The sequence below is a fragment of the Caloenas nicobarica genome, chromosome Z, assembly GCF_036013445.1.
Source record: "Caloenas nicobarica isolate bCalNic1 chromosome Z, bCalNic1.hap1, whole genome shotgun sequence".
NCBI classification, from domain to species: Eukaryota; Metazoa; Chordata; class Aves; order Columbiformes; family Columbidae; genus Caloenas; species Caloenas nicobarica.
The window spans coordinates 52,559,281-52,586,247 of NC_088284.1; the positions used below are offsets into that span (position 1 = coordinate 52,559,281).

The 26,967-nt window shown below is 37.8% G+C and overlaps 1 protein-coding gene across 2 annotated transcripts in view; it reads right to left on the reverse strand.

Annotated features, from left to right (window-relative positions):
• The window catches only part of ERCC6L2 (ERCC excision repair 6 like 2), a 60,720-nt gene that overhangs the window by 22,524 nt on the left and 11,229 nt on the right, over positions 1-26,967 (reverse strand). The window contains exons 5-14 of one of the 2 annotated variants that reach the window (XM_065656466.1): positions 26,080-26,241; positions 24,629-24,836; positions 23,040-23,180; positions 21,323-21,436; positions 19,710-19,829; positions 13,435-13,506; positions 12,137-12,282; positions 3,105-3,200; positions 1,649-1,748; positions 397-549 (exon numbers count right to left, since the gene is read on the reverse strand). In XM_065656466.1, the coding sequence (XP_065512538.1) occupies positions 397-549; positions 1,649-1,748; positions 3,105-3,200; positions 12,137-12,282; positions 13,435-13,506; positions 19,710-19,829; positions 21,323-21,436; positions 23,040-23,180; positions 24,629-24,836; positions 26,080-26,241 (1,312 nt within the window). Of the gene's footprint in view, positions 1-390; positions 550-1,648; positions 1,749-3,104; positions 3,201-12,136; positions 12,283-13,434; positions 13,507-19,709; positions 19,830-21,322; positions 21,437-23,039; positions 23,181-24,628; positions 24,837-26,079; positions 26,242-26,967 lie in introns of those variants that run through there. The other variant, XM_065656468.1, reaches the window with a different exon arrangement.

Genomic DNA, 26,967 nt, shown 5'->3' on the forward strand with positions numbered 1-26,967 from the left:
TCATAAAAGACATTTTTATGATCAGAATTCTGGCTTTAAAAAGTCACTCTAAGCTAGTGATGAATAAACGGTGCACAAAGTTGACAATACATTAAAGTATCACAAACATAAGCTACAGCATTTTTATTAGGAAAATAAATACACTAGCAAACTTTTGAAAATTGTAATCCAAACTCTTCCCAGTTTTTTGTTTGACTTAAGGAAATTTATCTGGTCTACATCAGAGTGATAAATTAGCATGCCTGTTTCATTTAAGGCACTTCATAGACAGGTATTTCCTAAGTTCTATCATTCTGTTTTATAAAGTGATTCCATTCAAAATTATGACAAAATTTCTCATGAGGAAAGGAAAAATGTAAAATTCATATCCAAAAGTAAAAGGGTAGGACTTCACACCTCCAGGATCTCTTTGGTAAGACAGGACCCATGAGTCCTAAGTTTGAAAAGGTTATGGATCCCAAAAAGCTCTCCTTGATGTTCCTTTGATCCTTGCACTGCCTCAAAATACCGCTTGGCATTTTCACTTCCAACCACCGCACAGTGAAGTTGCTAAAACAGAACAACACAAGAGATTTCAGAAGTGTTTTCTTGAACAACATGTCAGAATTTCCTGGCATCTACATTATATAAACAGCTTTAGTTGGAGCAGGCAGAAATTCCTAAGGGAGGATATTTTGTTTTTGTTTCCTCAGCAGATGTTGATATAATAGATTGTGGCACAATATGAACTTGCTTGGGTTTACTGGATATAAAAAAAAATATTCAAGACTTTTACTTCATTGTTGTCTAACATCAGGCACCTACTACACATGCTACTGACACTCTTCTGTATTTTGACTGCTCATCTTTCCTCAGTATTCAAATATTACTATTCATATGTCTTTGCATTGTATGTTTACTCAGTCAGGACAAAATAAAGCCACAAGATTACTCCTACTGATCTCTGAATATTTTAATTATCATGCACTCTTGCTAAGAAGACTTAGCAAAAGTGATTTAAAAATCTTCCAGGTGAAAAGGAGAGTAAAGAGTCAGGCAGAATTAAAACATTTTTGAAGTCAAGCAGGTTTAGCTGCATTCCAATGACTGCAAATTTTCAATATTTATACAATTGGTCTATTTGACTTTAAGTGGAAGAATGTGAAAATCATGGTTTTATGGATACCAGACCTGTAATAGTTTTTGTAACTGTCTCTAAGCAGTTCGTAGCTCTTCAGTTCTATTCACGACCAGTTCTAGCACTGAACAGGCAAGTTCCTAGAAAGCACATCTCTTGAATTATGTAGGTCAGTAACTATACAGTCATATTCTAGTTTAACTATAGCTAAACACAGTTTACATCTTCCTTGACTTATACATGGTATTTACAAAAGTATACTTCGGGATACATACAGAACTTATAGAGGCTGCTATTATGTTAGATTTCAATTTTATTTATATCAGATTATTCAATCATGTATGAGTAGGTCAGACACCCAAACACTACTAATTCAAAAAAAAAAAAAAAATTGGCAATTTTAAAATCAAATAGATCCTTCAATAAGAATGCACTACAAATATCATAAAGCATTTTCACATAAATGAGTTTCACGAAAAGTATGGATGACAACATTTAGCTCTCTGAGAGCACATTTGTATAGATCTTTACCTGCTTATAAACCTGCCGCAAGTACATCATCTCCTCCACAGTTCCCAAGGATATCAATCTAAACACTTTAACAGCTTTGTATTGGCCAATCCTGTAAGCTCTGCAAGGACAGTGGCATATTAAAAACATTTTTTAACAGTAAAAAAAAAAGAGAGCGCTTTTAGGGATGTAAAACAAATAAATAAAAGCATTCCAATAAAACAGGAGTACTCTAAATCATTATTGCTTGGGTTTTGATTTTTGTTTTGATTTTTACTTTCCAAAATTTTCCTCAGTATTTCTCTCTCTTTTTGTTTACCCTTAGTTTTCTATGTTTCTTCCCAGGCCAATACAGTAGAAAAATCTTTCTCCTCAGTTTGTATCACAAGGCCTGTCTCCCATCTCTCTGGAAAACACATCTCCCACTATGTTTTCTATGTTTTTGTTTCCCTCTCTGTCTCTATCTGCTCTCACACAAGACATTCTCCTATTTGCATTATTTAGGAGTTAGATCATGGATTACTTGGGGCAGTCTGTTCTTTCCTAACTTTATAAAGTACTTTGGAAGTTACAACATCATAAAAACAACTCATGAACAAGCAATGTTCTACCTAAGTGGTAAATTCTGAGACTTCAAATAGATTATATTCCAAAAATTCAGGAGAGGTCAAACCAATTTATAGAAATGTGATCTTACGAAGATTTTTAAAAGACAGTTCCTTTCAACGATACACATTCCTGACACATATTTCTCTAGAACAGGTGCACATAAACACATTTTAGAAGTCAGAAAGACCCTTAAAATAGAGGTACATAATTGGATGGGACAACAGATACAAGTTAATTTCTGCTCATGAAAATACATAAATCGACTGAATTTTGAAGGCTTCCGATATTCTTTACGTCAGCTATTGAAAAATCTGTCCTGAATTCCCAGGGAAACATCCTATGGTCAAAAAGCCTTGAAAGAAAAATCCAGATTCCTGGAAATACTCCAATAGCAAAATATCAGAGATGGAACTGAGTGCTGAAAAGACACTAATCTCCACAAGGGTGAAGCAGAAAAAGAACATAAATGTTTTTCTTTAAGGATCCTGGAATTCAAAACATCACTTGAACTAGGGTCAACTACAACATAGCGTGTCCTCATAAACACAGGAAAAATGCCATCCAGCTACACACACACACACGTGCCAGAGATCATAAAAAGCTGCAGTAATTATGTGTATGTTTGTTTGTTTTTTAATGAGCCCACCATAAAAATAAAATGGAAAATAAGAATTAAAATTCTGGGTTAAAAATAAGAACGTCAAAACTACAAAATAATTTAGCTGGACATTTCTTACTGTCCTGTGGACAAGTCAGACTACGTAAAAAATTTCTTCCCCGAGGAAAATTTTAGTTGGACAATCATATTACAGATTCAAAGCAAAAGAAGAGTACAACATGGATCAAGGTCTGTGTTTTGAGAGTGTACCTGTCAATAGCTTGAAGATCATTTGCTGGGTTCCATGTAGGATCAAACAGTATAACAACATTGGCACCAACAAAATTAAGACCCAGTCCACCAGCCCTAAAAATGAAAAACGAGAACAGTTAGAAAAACATAATTTTTAATTTTTTTTTTAGTGTATTAGGTCCATATCGGTATACCCTTCACCAATAAAATAATAATAAAAAAGACCACAATAGTGATACTGAAAACAGCTGGGTACAGCTTTATGTTACTGTTGTTTTACTAACTACCAAGAACTCAAATAACCACTGTGTAAAATGTAGTCTTGTCACCTAAGTATCAAGATTACAAACTGTATAAGGAACTGCTATCACCTTACTATAGTAAAAATTCCAATAGCTACTTCATACCCACTAAGCCTTACACAGGTCAACTCCCCCAACGACGATACTGAAATTCATAATCACCTTTATACCATTTAGCATTACAGAAACAGGAAAACCGTAAATAAAGAGTCTGCATTAAGTTTTACTTCCTCTAATCCCAGTACATGGTTTTGACAACAATGCTAAGCAGCTTCCACTAAAATGGTTACAGTTTAGGATAAGTCATATCTGTAAGAATTAACAACTATCACAAGTATATTTGTACAGCATGTAAGTCAACTGTTAAAAATACAGTTGGCCACACGACTGCATATGAGCAGCATTTATACTGCTCGTTACAAGGAAAAACGTCAATGTAAGAAAATTGTCTACTGTGGAGGTTAGGAGTCACAGTGGTACCAGTTATATCATCTTAAAATATTTAACAGCTCTAGTGTGCTTTCAGGTACAGCTGTAGTGTGCTGTCAGGTAAAGCCTGCAAGTCAGTAAAGAATTTGAGCATTTGCCTGACGTGAGGTAGCTAATGCCCTGCTGAATCCAACAAAACCGCTCAGTTACTTGGAGTTTGGCATGTGCATAGCTGAATGATCTGATGGGAACAAAAGTGAGGAAAAATTCACTTCTCATTCAGCTGCAAAACAAGGAAATACTGAAAATTCTTTTCAGCTGGCTTAACCAACATTCCTACAAAAAGAGACAAGTTCCTATACAAGCACATGCTAAGTACTATTATTAATTAAACTATTAAAACAATCATTCACATTGGCATAGGCAACACGGATTTCAAGTGTGTCTTCTTCCTGAAAAATTGCAAATTGAAGAAGTTAATACCACTTAACTTACCAAGCACCTCATTTTAACAGATTCCTTTATATTCTGCTGGTTTAAAGCAGTGGGAAAGGTAAAGTTGCCAGGTATAAGAATGAATGGGACAGAAACCAAGAGCTTATGGAACCCCACCACTTTTTGGTCGTTATGGAATCCTTGTCAATGTAAATACAGTTGTGGCCTCTTCCAGGTGTGGTGTGGTGTGGTGGTGGGTTAGTTAAATCTGGAAAGGGAAAGGATGCGGGGAACCTGCCAATATTAACAGAGGTTTCTGGAGGATGAGCGTTCTCAAAGTTTGAAATGCTGAATAAAAATCTTTGTATTTTTCAGAATACCTTACTGTATTTTGGAACTTTAGTGTATTTCTTTTTTGCGAAGACAGAAATCAGCCTCTCATCTTACCAAACCAACACTGCAGTCAGACTGAACCATAAGTCAGTATGTTTTTCCAAATGCTTTCTCACAAAAAATTGCAATATTTGGAACTGAAATATGAATTAAACCTCAGTGCAAAGCCTTAGTGCAAGTAAACCAGACTGACTATAAAAACTAACTAAACAGGATACTTAGCTTTATAAAGATTTTACTTTTCAATATTTTTAGGTATGCCACAAAAATTCAGATACTCCAAAACAGAAAAAGAATGACTCCTATATCCTTCATGGACAGAATGAATGCAGCAGTTAGTTTGTGTACTGTAAAGAATACCTTCCTTTTAAATATAATTTTAAAGAGTATTTAGTCAATACTGCAAAATGGTCAACGCAAATGAAGAGCCCTGCATGAAAAGCCTTATTATAGTTCTGTTACAAACAGTTTTCAAAATATCATCTCATTTAAAACTGTACACTGTGTTAAATAGATAGCTTGTTATTACATCCTGTTGCAGACAACTTAATACTTCAATGTTCAGAAGTTACAAAGCAATAGTGCATTAGGAAAGTTTCCAAGAAAGCTTTGACTACGTAATTTTATTTACTGAGGTAAGTTTTTTATAGTTTATTAAGTTCTCTGTTTCAGTCAGAGCTTGTGACTGAGAGTTCCTTGAATATGATTACATGCACATTAAAAATTATTTGCAACATAAGTTCTGAATAATTCAAGTTAAATGAAGCCCTGTAAAAATAAAAAGTAATAGGCAATAGTCCAGTAATGGAGAGTAATAGAGAATGCTGCAGGTAGAATAGAAGTGCATATGGTAACCTTTCACGATAAAAAACTGTCTACGTATTTCTGCAACCATCATCTCTTGATCACCTAAGCACTTCTCTTTACATGATAAACTGAGAAGCAGAAATAGATTTTCATTTATAACTATTCTGAAGGAATAAATCTAGAAAAAGACTGGTGTGGAAAACCCAAATCCAGTGATTTAGCTCTAAAGGTGGGAATACTCACTGCTCTTATTTCTTCCAGGACAGTACAATGGAACGGGACTGCACAGACTTCAGTATTGTACATGTAAAGTTCCCCTTCTTTTTGCTAAGCAGCATCAATGAAGTTGCAAGCTCTGACATTTTCCTATCAAGTTATAGCAACTCCAACAATCATTTTAATGTTTCTAAGCATGTGCAAAAATCCCCCTCTCTTCTTCCAAATAACTATACATTTTCCCAGCAACCCCAGCACAGGACTGAAGGATTCTGAAACAGATTTTACTTCATGAGCCTTAGAAGTTCCAAGAGATGTATAGCTATTTTTCCATAGAGTTCAAGGCTGCAATTCATGATGTATACCTAGTAGTTCTGGGGCACAGAAGGAGAAGGGTCTCTGCTGTGACTACCCCACCTTTCCAAGTTCCCCTGCAAAATAGGTATGAGGTTCTGCAAGTGGAACCAAACAACAGTATTGAGGAAGGTGATTTAACCAAGTCGGAGGTGACCCAGAGGATAAGTCAACCTGCACCCCACATCAAAATAGCTCCCACAAAGAAAAAAAGGCAGGTCATGGTAATAAGAGACTCCCTTCCAAAGCGAACAGAAGGCCCTATATGCAGGCCTGATCCACTTAGGGCAGTCTGCTGCCTCCCTGGGGCCAGGGTTAAAGAGGCAAAAACCTCCTGCCCTGGTTAGGCCCTCAGATTATAATCCTCTAGCAATTTTTCAGGTAGGCATTGATGAGCTTGAAAAGGGAAATCCGAAAGTAATCAAAAGGGACTTCGGAGCCTTGGTATGACTGGTTAAGGGATCAGGAGCACAAGCAGTGTTCTCCTCTGTCCCCTCAGTTGCAGAGTATGATGAGGGAAAATACAGGAAGACCCAGCAGATCAATACTTGGCTGTGGTGTCACCAGCAGAATTTGAGGTTTTTTGATCATGGGTCAGCTTACATGACACCTGGCCTGCTAGCAACAAATACAACATACCTTTCTCAAAAGGGGAAAAGGATCCTTGGGCAGGAGTTAGCAGGACTCATTGAAAGAGCTTTAAACTGGATTTGAAGGGGGAAGGGAAGAAAACCAGGTGCAGCAGAGACAAACCCAAGGGTGGCACACCAGCCTTTGAGGGAAGGGGTGTTAGCGAGGCCCTTTGGTCTGCTGTCTCTGTGGAGGCAGGGGATGGAGAGCCATGTGGTAGAAGAGACACAAAAGTTATAGATGTGCTAGAAACTGTCGAAGCTCCTGAGAATGTCCACAAAGGAATTGGGGCTTCTCACTGCAAAAAGATTAAGTGCATCTATAGGAATGCAGCAGCATGGACAACAAACAGGAGGAACTGGAAGCCATTGTGCAGCAGAAAAACTATGATCTGGTTACCATCACTGAAACACAGTGGGATGACTCTCATAACTGGAGTGTTGCATTGGATGGCATCAACTCTTCAGAAGGGATAAGCAAGGAAGGAGAGGAGGTGGGGTAGCCCTGTATGAGAGCAAGTGTTTTCATTGTCTGCAGCTTGATGAGGGTGATGATAGGGTCGAGTGTTTATGGGGAAGAACCAAGGGGAAGGCCAACAAGGCGGACATCCTGGTGGGGTTCTGTTACAGACCACCCAACCAGGATGAAGAGGTAGATGAAATATTTTGCAGGCAGCTCCAGAGAAGTCTCACAATCGCTAGCCCTTGTGGGGGACCTCAATCTACCAGATGTCTGCTAGAAATACAACAGAAGAGAGGAAACAGTCTAGGAGGCTCCTGGAGTGTATGGAAGACAACTTCTTGACACAGCTGGTCAGTGAACTGACTAGGGAAGGTGCCCCACTGGATCTGTTGTTTGTGAATAAAGAAGGACTCGTGGGCAGCATGTTGGGTGGAGGTTGCCTTGGGCATAACTATCACGAAATGACAGAGTTTTCGATTCTTGGACAAGTAAGGGAAGTGGTCTGCAGAACTGATACTTTGGACTTCCAAAGGGTGGACTTTGATCTGTTTAGAAGGTTATTTGGCAGAGTCCAATGGGAGGCAGTCCTGAAGGACAAAGGAGTCCAGGAGGGCTGGTCACTCTTCAAGAAGGTAATCTTAGAGGTGCAGGAGCGGCTGTCCCCACATGCTGAAAGACAAGCCAGCAGGGAAGAAGACCAGCCTAGTTGAATAGAGGGCTTCGGCTGGAACTCTAGAATAAAGGGAGAATTTATAACCTTTGAAAGAAGGGGCAGGTAAGTCAGGAGGACTACAAGGATGCCGTGAAGTTATGCAGGGAGAAACTTATAAAGGCCAAAGCCTAACTAGAGCTGTGCCTGCCTACTGCTGTAAAAGGGAACAAAAAATGCTTGTATAAATAAATTAGCAACAAAAGGAGGGCTAATGAGAATCTCCACCCTCTCGTGGATGCGGGGGGAAACAGAGTGACAGAGGATGAGGGAAAGGCTGATGTACTAAATGCCTTCTTTGCCTCAGCCTTTAACAGTCAGAACAGTTGTGTTCCAGGTACACAGACCTCTGATGTGGAAGACAGGGATGGGGAGCAAAATGAAGTCCAAATAATTCAAGAGGAAATGGTTAGTCACCTGCTACACCACTTGGACACCCACAAGTCTATGGGGCCAGATGGGATCCATTCAAGGGTGCTGAGGGAGCTGGCAGGGATGCTCACCAAACCACTTTCTATTATTTATCAGCAGTTCTGGATAACTGGAGAGGTCCCAGTTGATTGGAAGTTGACAAATGTTACACCCATCTTCAACAAAGGCCAGAAGAAGGATCTGGAGACTTACAGGCCTGTCAGTCTGACCTCAGTGCTGGGGAAAGCCATGGCGCAGATCATCCTGAGTGACATCACATGGCACATACAACACAACGAAGTGATCAGGACAGTCAGCATGGGTTTATGAAAGGCAGGTCCCGCTTGACCAAACTTGATCTCCTTCTATGACAAGGTGGCCCACTTAGTGGATGAGGGAAAGGCTGTGGATGTTGTGTACTTAGACTTCAGTAAAGTCTTTGACACCGCATCCCACAGCATTCTCCTGGAGAAGGTGGCAGCTCATGGCTTAGATGGGTGTACTCTTCGCTGAGTTGAGAACTGTCTGGATGGACAAGACCAACGAGTTGTGGGGAATGGAGTAAAATCCAGTTGGCAGCCAGTCATGAGTGGTGTTCCCCAGGGCTCAGTACCGGGGCCAGTTCTGTTTAATCTCTTTATCAATGATCTGGACAAGGGGATTGAGTGCACCCTCAGTAAGTCTGTAGATGACACTGAGTTAGGTGAGAGTGTTGATCTGCCTGAGGGCAGGAAGGCCATACAGAGGGATCTGGACTGGCTGGATCACTGGGCTGAGGCCAATTGTATGAGTTCAATAAGGCCAAGTGCTGCATCCTGCACTTGGGTCCCAACAACCGCAGGCAGCGCTACAGGCTCAGGGAAGAGTGGCTGGAAAGCTGCCTGGGAGAAAAGGATCTGGGGGTGTTGATTGACAGCCGGCTGAACATGAACCAGCAGTGTGCCCAGGTAGCTGAAGAGGCCAACAGCATCCTGGCTTGTATCAGCAACACTGGCCAGCAGGCCTGAGGAAGTGATTGTCGCCCGGTACCCAGCACTGGTGAGGCCCCACCTTGAATCCTGTGTTCAGTTTTGGGCCCCTCAGTATAAGAAAGCCATTGAGCTGCTGGAGAGAGTTCAGAGAAGGGCAATGAAGCTGGTGAGGGGCCTGGAACACAAGTCTGACGAGGAGTAGTTGAGGGAACTGGGGCTGTTTGGCCTGGAGAAAAGGAGGCTGAGGGGAGACCTCATCGCTCTCTACAACTACCTGAAAGGAGGTTGTAGCATGGTGGGTGTTGGTCTCCTCTCCTAAGTAACAAGTGATAGGATGAGAGGAAATGGGCTCAGGTTGCGCCAGGGGAGGTTTAGGTTGCATATTAGGAAAAATTTCTTAATGGAAAGCGTTGGCAAGCACTGGAACAGGCTGCCCAGGGTACTGGTTGAGGTACCATCCCTGGAGGTGTTTAAAAGACATATAGATGAGGTTCTTAGGGACATGGTTTAGTGCCAGGGTTAGGTTATGGTTGGACTTAGTTGAGTCTTGAGGGTCTCTTCCAAGCAAAATGATGCTACTTACAAGCTCTAAAAAAAAATTTTAAAAAAAATCATATTTTCTCTCAACATCTATAAAATATATTTATCCATATAGCTATATTAATCATAGCTATTGATAAAAGCATTCTGGATAGCTACATGACTGTGTTTCATGCTTACATAAACTACAACACTTGAGGTCAAGCTACACAGATAGAGACAGACAGATTTTTTTTTAACTTTATTGTTTAAGGCCTCACTTCTCAACTCTCCAACCAATTAAAATCAGGATTTCAAAATGTCTGTGGGCTATACTATAAGGCAATTCCAGTCAGAAGCAGCATTTTGCTGATATAAAAAAATGGAATATAAAACAGGACCATTGTAATGTTAACAGTGAAGTCATTGCCGTTGTATGTATTGTAAGTTGCTAATTTAAAGATCGGAGCTTCCTGTTTAAAGTTGTATGTTGACTGTGCCAGTGGAATATAATGGTAAATTCAAGATCACTATGCAGGGAATTTATCATTTGCAGAATGCACTTCTGCAGCCAAAAGACTGTGCAAGTATTTTCAGTAAAAATCAACATTTGGCTCTCCAAGCAATGGGACTTTAAGACATACAAGTTGACTACACAAAACAGACAGCCAAAAACTTTGCAAGGAAGTACAGACAGAAGAGTATGACCCAATTCTGTCAACTGACTATGTGATGAGAAATAAAGAATATACCGTAAAGTTCTAACACCTGAAATCTGAGTAAGAGGTAAGATTAACCTCTTGTAGAGTAGAACGAGGATAAATAACTTTATGATTTCTAAATTATTACAAAATTAAAGCCTCTTGTTATCTGTGATAAACTACACACAGAATTGCACCTTCTGTTTTGCTCAGTAAACACTGGTTATATTGACTGCAATTCCATCATTGTTGTCTCCTTCCATTTACTCAGTAATATGAGAAACACTAAAAGTAACAGAATCAAGACTCTCATCTCAAGCACTACCAGCAGGCATGGAAAACTTACCAGTCTCTGTATTTACAAGTTCTCACAACAGAGAGGAGAAAGTCCATCTCTACTTACCTGACCATTTTTATTTCTATGCAAATTTGTAGAATCATAGAATACCAAGTTGGAAGAGATCTCAAGGTTCACCTGGTCCAACCTTTCTCAGCAAAAGCACAGCCAAAAAAAGATGGCCCAAAATCCTGTCCAGCTGAATCTTAAAAGTGTCCAATGTTGGGGAATCCACCATTTCCCTGGGGACATTTTTTCAATGGCTGATTGTTCTCATAGTGAAAAATTTCCCTCTTGTGTCCAAATTAATGGAAGAGAACTGGAAAGGTTATAATTAAGCAACTAAACTAGATTGATAGATGCGCAAACTAGGGAGTGTTTCCTAATGCTATGGATGCAGGAATTCCCTGCTGTCTTCAGAGACAATGACTAGGGACTCATGAAGGTCAGAGGAAGTTGATGGCCAGATTCCACAGTTGATGGAAAAAAAAAAAAAAAAGAGTGCATATCCAACACCACAAATCTCTTCACAACCCTGCCCACATTTACCAGAGACTGAAGATGGTTCTGACACACACTTGCAATAGTCTTTTAAGATTATGTCTGACTTCTAACAGCCTATTTGTATGTTGCATCACGTTTCACTGAGTTTTTCTCTGGGCAGGAAGAAAAAGTTTCTCTTTGTTCCCTTTCTGCCCTTGCCTGGTAACAAACTCCATCCAAGATGAAACATGGAAGTATCAAGAATTAAGATCATCATAGTTTTAGTTGAGCATATTGTTCCATTTCAAAAGAATTCACTATCCATCATAAATAGATAAGCAGATCTGATAGGTAAATACATTTTTTAAAGACAATCAAGGACTGTTCAAAGTATTTTAAATAGACATATGCAATTAACATGGTTAACAAATTAGAGTAACACCAAGAAATATTTTTTCAGTTCAATATAGCACTTCATGTTCACACTCACTTGCTAGTTGTACTAGCACAGCACAATCAATTGAATCTGTCTACAATGAAATGAAAGTTTTTTGTGGATAATGACATAATAATGTTTTAACAATAATGTTTCAAAACTGTTTCCTCACTCCTACAGCAACTGGAAATTTAAAACTAGGATTCAGAAGACCCACTTGTTTCAGACCTTAGAAATCCTCATAAAGCAGAACAAAGGGAACAGAGAAAGTCTCCATATATTTTTAAGAAGCTTCATACCACAGCAGTGAGGCTATGTTTACTGACAGACAAGAGAACAACTTACTTTCTCAAAACAGTAACCCATCACAAGGTCATCAAGCAAAATGCAGAGTAACCTATTCACTAAGCACTAGAAAGGCAGAATGAAACAGACTACAAGTTAAATTTTCTTACATTGTAGATACAAGACATATGTTAATTTCTTGCGTGCTGTTGAACTCTCTTACGATTCTGGTCCTATCTTCTGATTTTGTATTTCCATCAAGCCTTCGGTAGTCTAGCCCAGATGCCATACAGTATTGTTCCAGCACATCTAGCAACTGGGTAGAAAAACGAAAGAAATAGATTAAGTGCTTACTACTATCTTTATAATGAAATATAATCACAAAGGCCACATTTCTGAAATGTGTTGTCAATAGACCAAGCATTCGAAATGAGAGTAAATCTTTGCCGTTTTGAAATCAACATCACTGACTCTCTTTAGCTGTGATTCTACGGCACTCAAGGTGACAGATGTTGGTCTGCTGTGGTCTCGCTCAGTCCTCCAACCCTGGCTGCCTGTCCCACCCTCTAAATGATGCTGATCAGTTAAATAGAATAATGTGAGCAGGCAACCTACAATGACTTGAAATATAGTAAACGAGCATCAGAGCCAGCACAGCGAAAGACACTGGTATACACAGTCGTACTTCAGAGGCTTGGAGTTAAGTACACTGCAGGAACCAGCAATCAGTCTGGTCTTAAACACTGTCAAGGGCAGCCGAAGACAGATGAGCATTGCACTACTGCATTTAAATATTAAACTTGCAGTCTTCCTTTAAGCTACAAATGTATTAAATATTTAAGACTCTGAACTGTCATTCACACTACTGTATTTTAATAGTTTTTAGTGCCATCATTACAAATATTTAAGAAAAGAAAACCATGTTATAGATGGCACAATTTCAGGAAACATTACTCCATAACAAGAAAATCAACGAGCAAGTCCCTTAAAAGTGAAAACCATGTACACGTCTTACTCCAATTAAACACTGTTTTAAGTTCAAACCACCTGGTGTAATAAGTCTCAGAGTTGAAGTTTCATCACTGCTGACAGTCAAAGCCAGTAGAGCAGAGGAAATTTACCTACTTTCAGTGCTAACACAAAGGTTATATGATACTTAAGTCATCCTTCGCTGTGACATGGCTCTAACCCGGGACATACCAGCTGAACTCAGTATGAGCTATCTACACCTGAAGTAACGCAACAATTTTTAAAAGGAAGGTAGCAGAGTGTTATATTTGTTTTGCCATCACCATTTTTATCATGAGATAACATAAGGTTTAAATACGCTTCTGGAGTATGGCACACTGTCATCAGTATTTCCCATAGTACAGAGAGAAAGGAAATATGGTTAACAGCTGCCACCTCACTGCTTTATGCTTCAGAACTTACTGCTGCAGTTAATTGATAAAAATCATATGGAGCTCACCTTTGTGGAAAAGGAGAAAAGAAGAACTTTATCTTTGTTTTTTCGGAAGTGATTTAAAAGCTGCTGAAGGACCTGTAAACAAATTCCAGAACAAATGAAGATACGTTATTGACAGGCCATCTCACACACACTTACTTGTGTTTTCAACCTTTAAACAGGCTACACTGTAATTAGTTGTTTGCAAAGTCAAACAGAGGAATAATAAAAAACATTAGAAACATAATAAATGTGCCAAAGGTAATGGAGACACTGGACCTACGCATTTTTCAGTGATCTACATTAAAATCCTGCTGTAAAAAGGCCATCATACCACTAATATGTAAATTCAGAAGCTATTTGTGTCTGCATAGACTGCAACAAAACGTTACTTATCTCATGCGCTAGCTCAGCTTGTGAATTTTTGCATTTAACAAACGCACACAGTTCCCCTGAAAACACAAAGGTCTGTTTAAATTTTCTGTAGCACATCTGAGTTCAGAACTTCTTGGTTCTTGTCTTCTTAAAATAATCAGTGAGATGTATGCCCCTCCCTGCTCCCACTCTCATCTGTTGCTCTGTTTACAGTAGGATCCAGCTTCCCAGACTCTGCACAGGCCTTGAAATGCCAATAATCTGCCCACACACAATGTTCTTCTGGTGGGGAAGCAAATAATCCAGACCCTTGTGTATAATAGTGATACTGTTATTTTCAAAAGAAGCATGTCCACATCTGGCCATGGCAGCTCCAGAGTACCGTGCAGAAGCAATACACAAAGGGGAGAGAGGAATTTTCTGTACCATGTCTGTAGCTTTCTCCCACTGGGCAATAACTATTTAAAAAAATCCTTTTTATTCAATGATAAATACATAAATGGCTAATCAACACTGATTTCACAAAAGGGCTAACAAACCTTTGACAACCAAATAATGATGAATGTTTATATTAATTTTACAGTTCTGGATAATATCTAGAATATAAAATAGTAATCATACATCACTTAAATCCTTTTGTATATGCTAGATAGCCAGTTACAAGTGAAAATATGGTACAAACAAAGTAATTTTTGCCTGGTTTCATTGTACAAGAACATATAAACCAGGGTTTGTTTTACTGCGAAAAAAATTCACATCAGGTAATTTAACAAGAGCTAAATTATTTGTGTTTGCATTTTACTTAGCCACATTAAGAAAAAGAAATAGAAGAAAAACAGTGACATGCTTTTAAAGTAGAAGGAATTTGGCTACTGTATTATTGTTTTTATTATTGAAGTATAGGTCAAATAATGAATTTCCTATAGGACAACACACAAACAAATCCACCCAGTTTGTTTAAATAAAATGCACCAATGTCACAACCATTGGGATTTTAGGTATTCTGGAGTAATGAACAGCTCTGACGACTAGGGGAAAGTAATGAATGGTTTAGCACCAAAGAAATAAATTCTATGCTTGCACACCAGAGTATTACCCTAAAAGTTGTCAGTCTGAAAATGATCATACTCAAGCAAAAGTAACATGTTCTTTGTAAGAGTACGCATGGATTTAAATACATATTTCCCCATTACTACACATTGTGAGTTGTCTGACTGTGATGAAATTGTCCCTCTCACAGATGAGAATACCTTGCTTGTATACAGATGTCCAAGTTAGCCTACAGTGTTTTAAGACTTCAAAACCACGTCAGCCTAGGTTTAGGATTATGTTTAACAGTGGAAGTTACTGTTATTTTCAAGGTGCTCTGATAGACTTCCATTTCCCTGCTGAAATAGTAATATAATACGCCAGGCAAAAATAAATTAATCAATCCAACATAGTTATTCCTAAGATATTTATAATAATTAATAACAGTATTCCAAAATTCCACAAATGGATGTCTGTGGAAATATTATACATGTAGTTAAAAGAAAAAGTTATTTCAAGTGTCCAGACACTCAACAGCCCTTTTCATTTAGAAAGCATATAGAGTCTCTCCAAGCCAAAATTTTAGCAGAACAGTAGAAATAATCACACAAGGTAGTAATGAGAACTACTGCAGGCTTTTAAAACTACCCTCATTCATCTTACTTCTTTTCCAAGCAGTCCTGGATACTTCTGTATGGACAATTTGCAATCCCAGTGTTTCAAAAGTAATGGAATCACTTGTCCTTATACTTTGCAGGTCCCCACTCTTACTTCATGATAGAAAAATGGTGGTTTCCAATCAAGACAGTACACTCTCTTCATCTCAATTCTCACATATTCAACTACTTCAAGTTAAATATCTAGGCATGAAGTTCACCTTGCAATAGGAAGTGTAAGCCAAGTATTCTGAAAATTCCACAGTATTCCACAGTATGATTGAAAATGAGGGGATAATTCCACAAAAACAAGTTGAAACTCAGATCCCGTCACTGTGTATTACCCACCTCCCACTGTAATGTGCATGTGTTAGAGTCACAGGCATACCATCAATGCTTGTATGTGTACATTTGGATTATAGGGACTGTTTTTTTTCCAGACTCTTGTTATAACCTTAAATTCAGAACAGAAAAACTGAGATTTCACATTGTAAATGCTACAGCTTGCAAAACACGTACAGGTGACTGCAGCCACAGCACGAGGTAGGACACAAACACCAATATGTCAGTCTCACACACTTACATTCAGGCAATTCTAGTTTTATTGGTGGAAGAAGGCATATTCCATAGCACAAAAAGCTCTACTTCCCTATGTGTTTTATCTCTGCCTGGTAAGAGAACAGAAGATTCTTTAAGCAGATAGGTTAAGCTTTTTGACTCTCAAAATAGTTACAACTGCTTAGCTAATAAGCTTCACAGACAAATCCCATCCTTCCCCCGCCTGCCCCTGAATAAATGTAAATAAATGCCACAAATTTTTCCTTTGCAAATATGGTCATCTACAAAAGAATAATCACCTGTGCCAAAGTTTCTGGGTATCCTGTACTGAATTTTAATTTAAAGGTCTAAAGAATACCTATTCAGTCTATACTGCCAGATGAAACTTACAAAAGTGTTTCAATTAGCTTCTAGAATTTATTTATAGAACAGGAAATGTAAAATACCACGGTGGGAAAAGGCTATTAAAAACTTTTTAATATAACTTGTCTCATTTATTTCCAAATAAACATGTTTAAAATATATAAAGTAGTTTTCGAGCTCAAGTATCTGTTCACTCTCCTCTGATTACTTTCTGATGGTAAGAAGACCTCCTAAATGAAGTAGCTTCTGAATTACTTCCTTCATTTCCAAAGCGCAAAAACCAAAACCACCCAAACAGCTTCCATTTTAAAATTCAGAACAGAAAATTTAAAAGTTAGACAACCTTTCCTCACAAGACAAACAGCCGATGCCATCAGCAGGAAAAAAAAAAAAGGCGCCACCAAAACACCAGATACCTTTGAACCATTTCTTGGCATCATAACTGTTCTGAAGTCAAAGTTAAGGGACTTAAAAACCACCTTTCTTTTCAGTGATGGCTACGTGGTCCACTACATACAACTCTTCCTTACAGGCGCAGAGGTACACAGTTCAGAATATTTTGTTTATACTAAGATATATTTCATAAACTGACACAAAATTCAAGTTCTCCTTAAAAGAGAAAGAAGACCAATTTCTCTCAAAGTAAGCAATTATTTCAATAATTCTTAGATAAATTCTATCCAGTTTGCAATGGATTGAAATAGACACTATAGATTTCTAAAAGCATCATACATAAAAAACCAGAGGTCATCAACATGGAAAAATACTCTAAGTCTACTGGTCTGTCACAAATGCAGCATTTGAAAATACTTTCATAATTCATAAAGTAAAAACCGAAACAAACAAGCAGAACTCCTCAGAATAATACAAGATCATAATCCCTTACACTGGAGGAAATGTTCATATTGCTTTGTACCTTTACCTACTATTTCTGCAGTGTGGTGTCTGATCTAACTTTAAGAGCTCAGAATAATAAAATGTTCTGTGAAAGAATTATAGCATTTTTTTAAAAAAAATTATTTCTTTTCTACAGAAATTCATATTGCACATCTCATCTCTCACCTACCAAACATACTGAAGAAATATTTTTCAACATAAATATTACTTCAAAAACACAAGATTGGATTTTAAAATCCAGTTTCCCATGATATACACTGCACCGGTTTCAAAAAACTGAAATTCTCCACATCAAGGCTCTTCTCAATAATATGTGCTTATTTAGGGTTTGGGTTTTGTTTTTGAAGGGGATTTTGGCTTTGTCTAGGTTTTTTGTTTCATTTTCTTTTTTTGTCTTGTTTGTTGGTGGGTTGTTGTTTTGTTTGAGTTTTTTTCTTGTGCAGTTACCTACAATCTATATTAAAAATACTTTGAAATACAGGAATATCAATCAATATAGACCGATAACAAGCTAAAAGCTCAAAAATTAAAAAGCACAATATATCAGGGAAGTCTCTAGAGAGAGAGAATTAAGATGAGCATTAGATGATTCACGAACAAAAAAAATATGCAGGAGTAACCACCATGCTAGTAGCTCACTGTTTTTAATCACATATTTGTCATTTCATTCTACTTATGTTTAGGCAATTTATCCAGAAATGTAAACTGGTCAGCCACTTATGTACTGGTAGCTCAGAGATTCATTTTTCTGACCATGTGAGTCTCCTCAAACTCCCAAGTAAACACTCAACCTGCCTGACATCTCATTAGTATCAGCGCAAGTAGTATCAGCGCAAGCTCAGTATACTTAAAATCACAGCCTCTGCTATTTTGCCACCTCAGTTATGCTCTTACTCTAGCACTGCAACAGCAGAACCTTCTTACCACCCCAGGCCACTGAACACAGCCCAGGTTACACCCAGCCCACACAGCCACAACCAGCCACACCCCTGAGAAGACACTGCAATCTACACTGTCCCAGAAACAACTCAGACTTGTGGCCACAGTTTGGAACAGGTTCCTCCCAATGGGCAGCTTTGTAAGCTGCAGGCTGTAAAGCCACATGATGTTCAAACCTCTGCCTTAACTTAGCCTTTTTTGCTTGCCTGTGTTGTTGTGAAAAAACACAGAAGGAAAATGTTGTAAGGCAATGCCGGAGTGACATATACAATAGCCCCAAAAGACAAATTTCAAGAGAAAGGAAAATTAGTTTTAACCAATAAGAGTTTCAGAAGCACCACTGAAGATCATGGACTTAGTTTTTACATGTATGTATTAAATACTTGCTGGTAGCTAATTTAACAATAAAATTGACTTTCATGAGATAATTAAGAGTACATAACAAAACTAATATGCAGGCCTCTCACATGTATACAATAATAGAAAATAAGTTGCTTGCATAATAACTAATCAAGAAAATGAAAACTTTCATTGCTGTTACAAAAACGTGGTCCTACCACCGCCTCTCCACCAGTCCCAACCAGCAATTGTGAATATCCAAGTTCATAGAGAGCAAAAATATAGCTTCTCACCCTCCAGTTACTCTCAGCTCAGGAACTCCTAAACCTAGTATGGTTTTCTTTTTAGTTAGCTACATTAGACATCTTTGTCAGTTATTCATCCTGTTCCCCTCAGAAACCAGAGAAATTCACAGTTTCTCAGGTAAGGAGTTTAAACAGGTTTACGTTAAACATCTTTATTTTGTTCATCTTTAGTGTGGCTCCTATTAGCTTCATTTGATGTCCAAAGGGTTAGAAAAGACAGCAAGCACTCAACACATTTTCAGCAGTTCCATGCTACTCATGATTGTTTAGGTCCCTCTCACATTCATCCTAAGACTCTTTTTTCCAGGCTGGAGAGTCCCAGCATGCTTGGCTGCTTTTGTCCCACAGGACTGATCACCTTTGTGGCCCTTCTCTGAACCTTTGAAGGTCTAACATAAGCTTTTTGAGAGGAGGGACTGGAACTACCCACAATACTGAAGGTGTGCACAAATCATTAACTCCATAACAATTTTGGTTTGCTCTCTTTTGACTTTCCCAAATGCTCCTGGCTGTCACTGAGTCGATGGTTTCATGGAATTATCTAGCATAATATTGCAACCCTAACCCCTTTGACTGGAAGGGTCATTTCTATGCCTTGTACTGAATGTGTGAAGCTAACATCTTAGGATACCTTAGCATCATAGAGCACTCTTATCCTGTCTTTGCCCAGAGGCACCCTAAGCCATGACAGGAGACACCTGCTGTGGTACCCACCACCATAAACAGAATGATTAAAAAACTACAACTATTAGATGTACATTTTCTTACATGCATTTACTGCAGCAACAGATTTATTATGATTACTAATACTTATTTTTCTTCTAAAGAACAGGTTTACCTTCATTTTTCCACTGTACTTTGGATCTGAAATTGTTTCAAAGGCTGCATCTTTGCTTAACTGCACAAAATCTGGAAAACTGGAAAATACCTGGCTGCACACCCGTTTGATATGTGCTTCCTGGAACAAAAGCAGAAAGTTTGAATAGGCATTAAAAATTAGAGCTACATTGGGATACCAGTAAGCCATACAAGCAGTTAAACAGATTGAAACAAGTGATGTGTTAAGTAACTCAAGCAGAAAGAGTTATGTGTTTTTATTCAGTTCACTACAGAAGCACTGGATAAAACACCTCCTGTGTGTTTTGACAGAAAGAGGATCTCAAGCTGAAACTGTGGATTTGAGATACTAGAGTAAGAGATGTCCAAAATTTCTTCTGAGCAGGGACTGCTATAGGACTAGCCACAATTGTCAGTCTCAAGCACTCGACTCAAGGTTTGCATTATTCAACAGTTACATACTGGCACTTCTCTTGACCATTTGGGATGATAAGACAATATGGGAATGACATATTGTCCCACTGATACAACAAACCTCAACACAGGAAATGCATTTAAACTGTTCAAAAGCAACATGAAGCTCAACCATTAGAATTTGGGTAGCTCTGAACTTGAATGAGATCACACACTTCAGGTTTGCTTTTCCAGAGGAGCAGAAAAGATCTCATCTCTCACCTAAGAATAACACATGGGATGGACTTTAATACTACAGGTAAGAAATACTACAAAATATCAGGGTTTTTTTACAGCAGATTTTCGAGAGGTTACTAATGATGTATGCTGTAAAAGACAATTAAGTCTCAAAATACTTACGTATTGTTATTTCAGTAGCTATTTTAACACTCAAAGGTTATTACAACAAAAACTACATACACAATATACAAAAAACCTCCAATGAAAACATTTGGGTACACAGTGCATAGAAGGGCCTGGACACTACCAGTAACATTTCCTGAAAAGCAAAAATGCTTTAATGGAACAAACTTGCCAAAATTAGCTAGGATTTTCTCATTTCCATTCTTTTGTGGTGTCTGAGAGGAAGTGGTAACATCCCTATAACCCTTTGCTCTTTCTTGAATCTGAAAGATCAAATATAAGCATTTTTAAAAACTCTGCCATTTGTGGGTCTTGTAGCTTACTTGCCACAGTAACAAGACAAAATGATACTGTTCTCTTGTTGAACATTTTCTACTAAAACATATTTGTTGTTATTTAAAGAAGCTCGGCCCTGAATATAAGGTATGAGAGGGAAAACACCCCACATTCTAATTGCCTATTATTTATTTACAAAAATATATTTCTCTTACCAGGTACTTCTGATAAATCAAACAGAAACTTCGCTATTGGAAATTACTAAAAATTACTCCCTCCCCCAAGCTCTTCAGCATTTCTATTGCATTTATTTTCAGATATGCATCAACTAAATGAATACACTGGTGCATAACATTTGTACCTGTAAGGGTTGTATTCTGAATTATTGAATGGAAAAGGAATTTTGCAAAACATCTTAATTTCAGTTAGTCAAAATTAAAAAGGAGGCCAGCAGCATCTTTCATTCAAGAGTTTTCATCCCATTTTCCATAAGTCCTTTATTTATATACTTCTGAAACTAACCTGTTGCTTGCTAGTGTTGTCCGTCTGCAGCAGTGCAGCATGATTTGCAACCTTCCGTAGGATAGTCAGGTAACTGAAGCGCAATGACTTAATTGTTTCACCATGAGCATTTACCTACAAGAGGAAAAAAAACCCAAAAGAATGTTTATGCAAACAAATGCTCCCTAAACCAAGAAATAATCTAAAATAAATGTTCTTAAAAAGTTTATGCATTAGCAATTCTAAGTAGTGCTATAATTGATGCCAAAGAGATGCACACTGTTTTTCTAACAAAAATAGAGCAAGTTTTTTTTTTTTCCTCAGCTTTGTAATCCTATCAATAGGAAACATTGTCAAAAAGAAAAAAAACCACACAAGCTATATTCATAGTTTGCTAAACATTTCAGATAGCATGATATCTACAGAAATTACTAAGATAACTAAGAATTCCTTGCTAGACAAAAAGACAGTAACTTTGTAACTGCTTTAAATGTATATCAAACCAGAGCTGTTCGAATGACTTTGTACCCTACAACTGCTAACTTTACTTCTCTACAGCAAAAATGTATAAAGTTTTACAAACATCTCAAGTAACATAATTCAACCAACTTCAAACATTATACAATGAAGCAGCAGCAACAGCATCAGCTATTTTTCTCATATGGTTGGCTGATTCGACCAACATTAATTTTCCTTTCCCTTCTCAAGTGACTAAATTTCCTGGTTAACTTTGGAATAGAACAGTCCATAAGAGCACTTAAGTATCTGCAGGCTTGCCCACTGCCCTTTGTGAAGCAAGTTCAACAGCATTTTAAATTTTCTACAAAATGTCATGAAACAGAAGCCAGCAAAGAACTAATGCTAGTATCCATGGAATATTAAACAGGGTGATAGGGGGATTGTTTTTAAAGAAAGATGCAGAAGACTGAATAAGCTACATCATTTGGAAGGGAAAAAAAAGCAAACAAAATAATCCAAATGAACAAAACAAAACAAACTAAAACCAAACAAAAAACCCCCACAACCAACACCACCACACTACACCGGAATCAAAACAGGCCAGAAGTAAAATAGGGAGTAGCAAGTATGACACATACGCTTCTAAATCTTTGAAACACATGTTTAATCTGAGCCTACTGAGTAACATGAAACAAATACAAAGCTAGACTAATCAAGCGTTAAAGAAATCCAGAGAAGAAATCTGCAAATCTGTCAATAGTGAAGAAAATTCTGCTTATGCTCTATGGCTACTGTCACACTTCTCCCTTCAGCGAAGCAAAGCAAAGAGCATGTTTAGTGGCACAGTAAGACACAATCCAACTGCAGTTATAGCACAAGAAAAACCCAGACAACCTGCTGGGTCCAGGATGTCTCCTATTTGCAGCTTCTGCATGGACCGCCTGAGGCACATGGGAGCAGCACACCTGCCACATACTGAACATCCCAATGCAACCTTCACCAACATTAACTATATCACAGGTGCAGTTATTAATACAACACATCCAGAATTTCCTGCATAAATAACAACCACCTGCTCAGTGCATGCAAAGCAGCTTTGCTGTAGTCCCAAAGTGTCAAATTCCCTCATACTTGTGACGCAGCCACCCAAGTCTCCAGTTGGGACTTCCCAAACAGGTGGCTTACAACCACAGCCATTTCAATCAACTCTTCAGCAGCACAGTTTCTCAAGAAAACCAGAAGGACTATGTTCTAAAATCCAAACAGTGCAAGTGCTTACTTTGTAACAACAGTTCTTCCTTCTACGGCCACTGTTGCAGCTACAGGGCTCTCCTGCTCGTAATACTAAACCTACATCCTCTGTCTCCAGCACAGCCTGGTACACGGCTTTCTGGAACTCAGTCAGGGAACAGTACACCATCTGCCAAAGAGAGAATCCCAAAAACACCATTATGTCCAGCACACAGTGAAAAGCAAAAGAGCGCTGCAGCAAAAAACATTAAACATAGAACATTGAAAAAAAGTAGAAAACATGAATATATTTTCTTAAAAAGTTACAGGAAATTATTCTACCACCAAATGAAAAAATGTGGATCTTGACACCAAAGTAGCATGAAACTGTAGCCAAAATATATGTATACTTATTTTATCCCCTCCCAAAATTCTACAAAGAGTCAAGCCACAAGAACCTGCTGTTAGGTTTCTATAAACCTTTCAGTATGACTTTTGTGGAGGTGTAGGAGGAAGAAGGAAAAGCGAGAGAAATAAATGCATAATTGTAATTATGGGTTCCCCTCTGCTTTGCCAATTGCTCAATTTGCCCTTTCCTCTTTTTAGGCACTAGCTTTTGTAGGGCACTGCCACAAGCAGGACAAACAAAATACGCAATGAAAAGGCAAGAATCTACACAGTGCTACGGCCAAAACTCTTATCCCTCTTCTTAGAGACCATGGGTGGCATCTCCATGACATCTTTAGTCTTAAGCAGCAGGAGACAGAAATCCCAAGATCATTCCTTAACCCAGGCCACCCACACAGCAGCGGCACCATGCTGAGCTGTAATAATACAGCAGTAACTTGAACATATACTCACATCAACAAGAGAATAAAAAGAATAAAACCTGCTAGATTTAGAAAAGCAATTGACTGACATTTGTATTAATCTTCCCTTCAGAAGACAGTTTAGATGACATCATTATACACTAAAGATGAAGAATAAATGCCAACTTTTGAAAACAAAAACAGCTGCGAAATAATATATTTGTCTACTTAGAAGGAAAGCACAAATATACGTAATAAGAATTTCTCAGAACTCTTAGCTATAGCTGAAGTATTATCATTTCATATAATGTTTACAATAGCATTAGATGAACAGGATTACAGACCTATCAACAATCAGCTTTAGGTTTGGAGGGTTTTCTTTTAGTGATTGAAAATGAGGGAGTTAAAAATGAAAAGCATACTGTTCCACACACAAAGTGTCAGGCTGCAAATTCAGAAGTCCTACATAGAATTTCAAGAGATTTACATACATTGCATTGGGTTTGCACACATAAGTACAAACATGCACATAAACCAGATGTGTAAATCACTAGTCAGAACTCTAGCTGAGCATTTTCATGCTTGATTAACTCCATTTCAACATGCAATCATAGTAATTATGTGAACAAAGCACACTACTGCATGTGCATTTTTTCCAAGGCTCTGGATTCTTCTTAAATTCATAAGTCCAAAATGAAACCATACAGTAATACAGGCACGAGGAAAGAGAGAAAACATGCACACATACACACACCAAAAAAACCCACCACACCAAGAAAAAAGAGAGATATTCATTAGCATTGTATTTGAAATGTGCAGGCACTCTTACTCTGTCTTCCTTTTTTGGCAACTGATCGCTGATAAGTGCTTTGGTACGTCTCAGAAACCAGCCAGACATTTTTCTTGCTAGCTTCACCATGGCCTTACGACCTGTTGCCAGCTCTCTTTTAGTTGCAGTGTGCCTCTGGCCATGCTCCACTGGATCAGAAAATTTCTTCTTGAAATGTATTCTGCTACCCAAAAGTCCTGGTACAGCCCTGTTAAAAAACAAAAGGGGGTAGGAGGTATGTGAAGAAATAACAGCGTTTTCTTTACTCCAAGGCAGACTATCCTTTTCCACTGATTAAAAGCATACCATAAATTGTTTCTGGCTAACAGCAAGAGATCTTAAAATAACAATTACTAGAGAAATGAATTTTAAAATGTGTATATAAATAGAAACATATACTACTTCCAGACATGACATTTTTTCATTTACTTTGTGTGACCCTCAAATGTTAAGAGATTTCCCTTAGGAAACTGGTTGCCATCTCCAGAAAAACAAAAGCTCAGCAGACCAATAGAAGTCACAAGTATACAGAACCTCTAAACTACCAAGGCTGCTACTGTTGAGGACCCTAAATTAGAAGCTAAGCAGTCATGTTTTCAATTTTTACTCTTTTTGTTAAAATCAGGTTGTGCAGATATTCCAATTTACTAAATAAAATCTTAAGAAACCCAATAGCAAAAAAGAATTTAGTAATCATTGGCAACAATACATATTGGAACTACCTATTAACAAGATCAGCATACTTTTAATGGACCAGATGCAACACTAAGCTTACTGTTAAAGTATTTTTTTCCTGATATTTCACTTCAATCTGTATATCCTTATATTAAGGTCCATTTGCTTTGTTCCTCCTCTGTAAAGCATCCATAGTAAGTCTCCTAGGTTAAGATTTATATCTAGAGTTATTTCTACCTCTCCATTAAAAGTTTCCCTGGACAAGACTGTGCTTTGCAAATATATGCACTTGTGCATTTCGAAAAGCAGCAAAACATTATTTCTTTCATCTTCCAAGTCAGAGTGACCTGCACATACTGCACAGAGCAAAGGCACAACATTGTTCAAAGTTGCACAATGATTTTCTATCTACTGTGCAGAGGACAGAAGAAGAAAAAAGTGTGTCTTTAGAAAAGAAAGCTAAACATACTGGGTAAAAAAAAAAAAACAAACCAAAAACGTTAACTGTTTCGCAGATTCCCCAAAGACGTCTGATAGCAGGAGTTCCAAACATATTAAATAACTGCAAAATTCATACCGGGAGCTCACCTCCATAGATGTATTGGAAAAACATACTTACATTTTCACAAAACATTATGGGACTTTCGGAGGGTTGTGGTTTGTCATTGTCATTTTTTTGACATGGATAGGTCCACATCATCCAGCTCTGTCCTAGCCCCATTGTGTGGTTAACATATAGAGGTGTTTAACCATAAAAAAATATATATTTTATTTACCAGTCCATAACACACCAAAGTTCCTTCATATTGTTTTGAAGAATGGTTCCAGTAAGACCAATGCGAACACTGCACTTTAACGACTTCATGGTTTGAGTTATTTGAGCCTTTGGATTCTTGATTCTATGTGCTTCATCCACTATCACAGCAGACCATTCTACACTGCAAATCAACAAAAAATACTGTATTAACTGGAACTACTTATCTCATCATCCCACATACATGTAAAAAGTGAAGTCAGACAAGTAGCCGTGATTATTATAAGATACTTACTTTCTGATTTTCCTGTTTTACATTGTATTATACTACTCAGTTCCTTTACATCCTGTTTATGCCATAGTTGAATACAATGGCTAAACTACATAGCCAAACGCATGAACTACTTTTAACTATATCAAATGCTTTCTGTGAAGAAAGTAGCTTTCAATCTCTGGAGCAATCAATATAGCACATCCCACTGGTGCTAATTCTACTCATAAGATTCAGAAAAACTAAAGAAATCCCCAAAGGTAAACTATTGAAACATGCTTAACACAGGTATGCTTCATTTTCCCAACCCAGTCTAACTAGAAGACTGAAAGCATTTCAATCTGTATGGTTTCCTACATGAAAGCATCACTCAACTTCTTTAATATCTATACAACACCAATTTGGCACAATTTCTGACTAGGAGGAACATACTTAGAAGCAGAGACCCAAAGATATTTTGTAGCCAGTTCAAACATAAAACTCAGAGGTAGAATGACCTCTATACTGTGATATTAATTTAAGTCATCAAGTCCTTAGGAAGAGACGTATCAACTTTATGAGATCATTTTATACATATGAAAATTTTAGAACAAAATCATATATATCCAATTTGATGGCACTTCAAACAGCAAAAAGCTG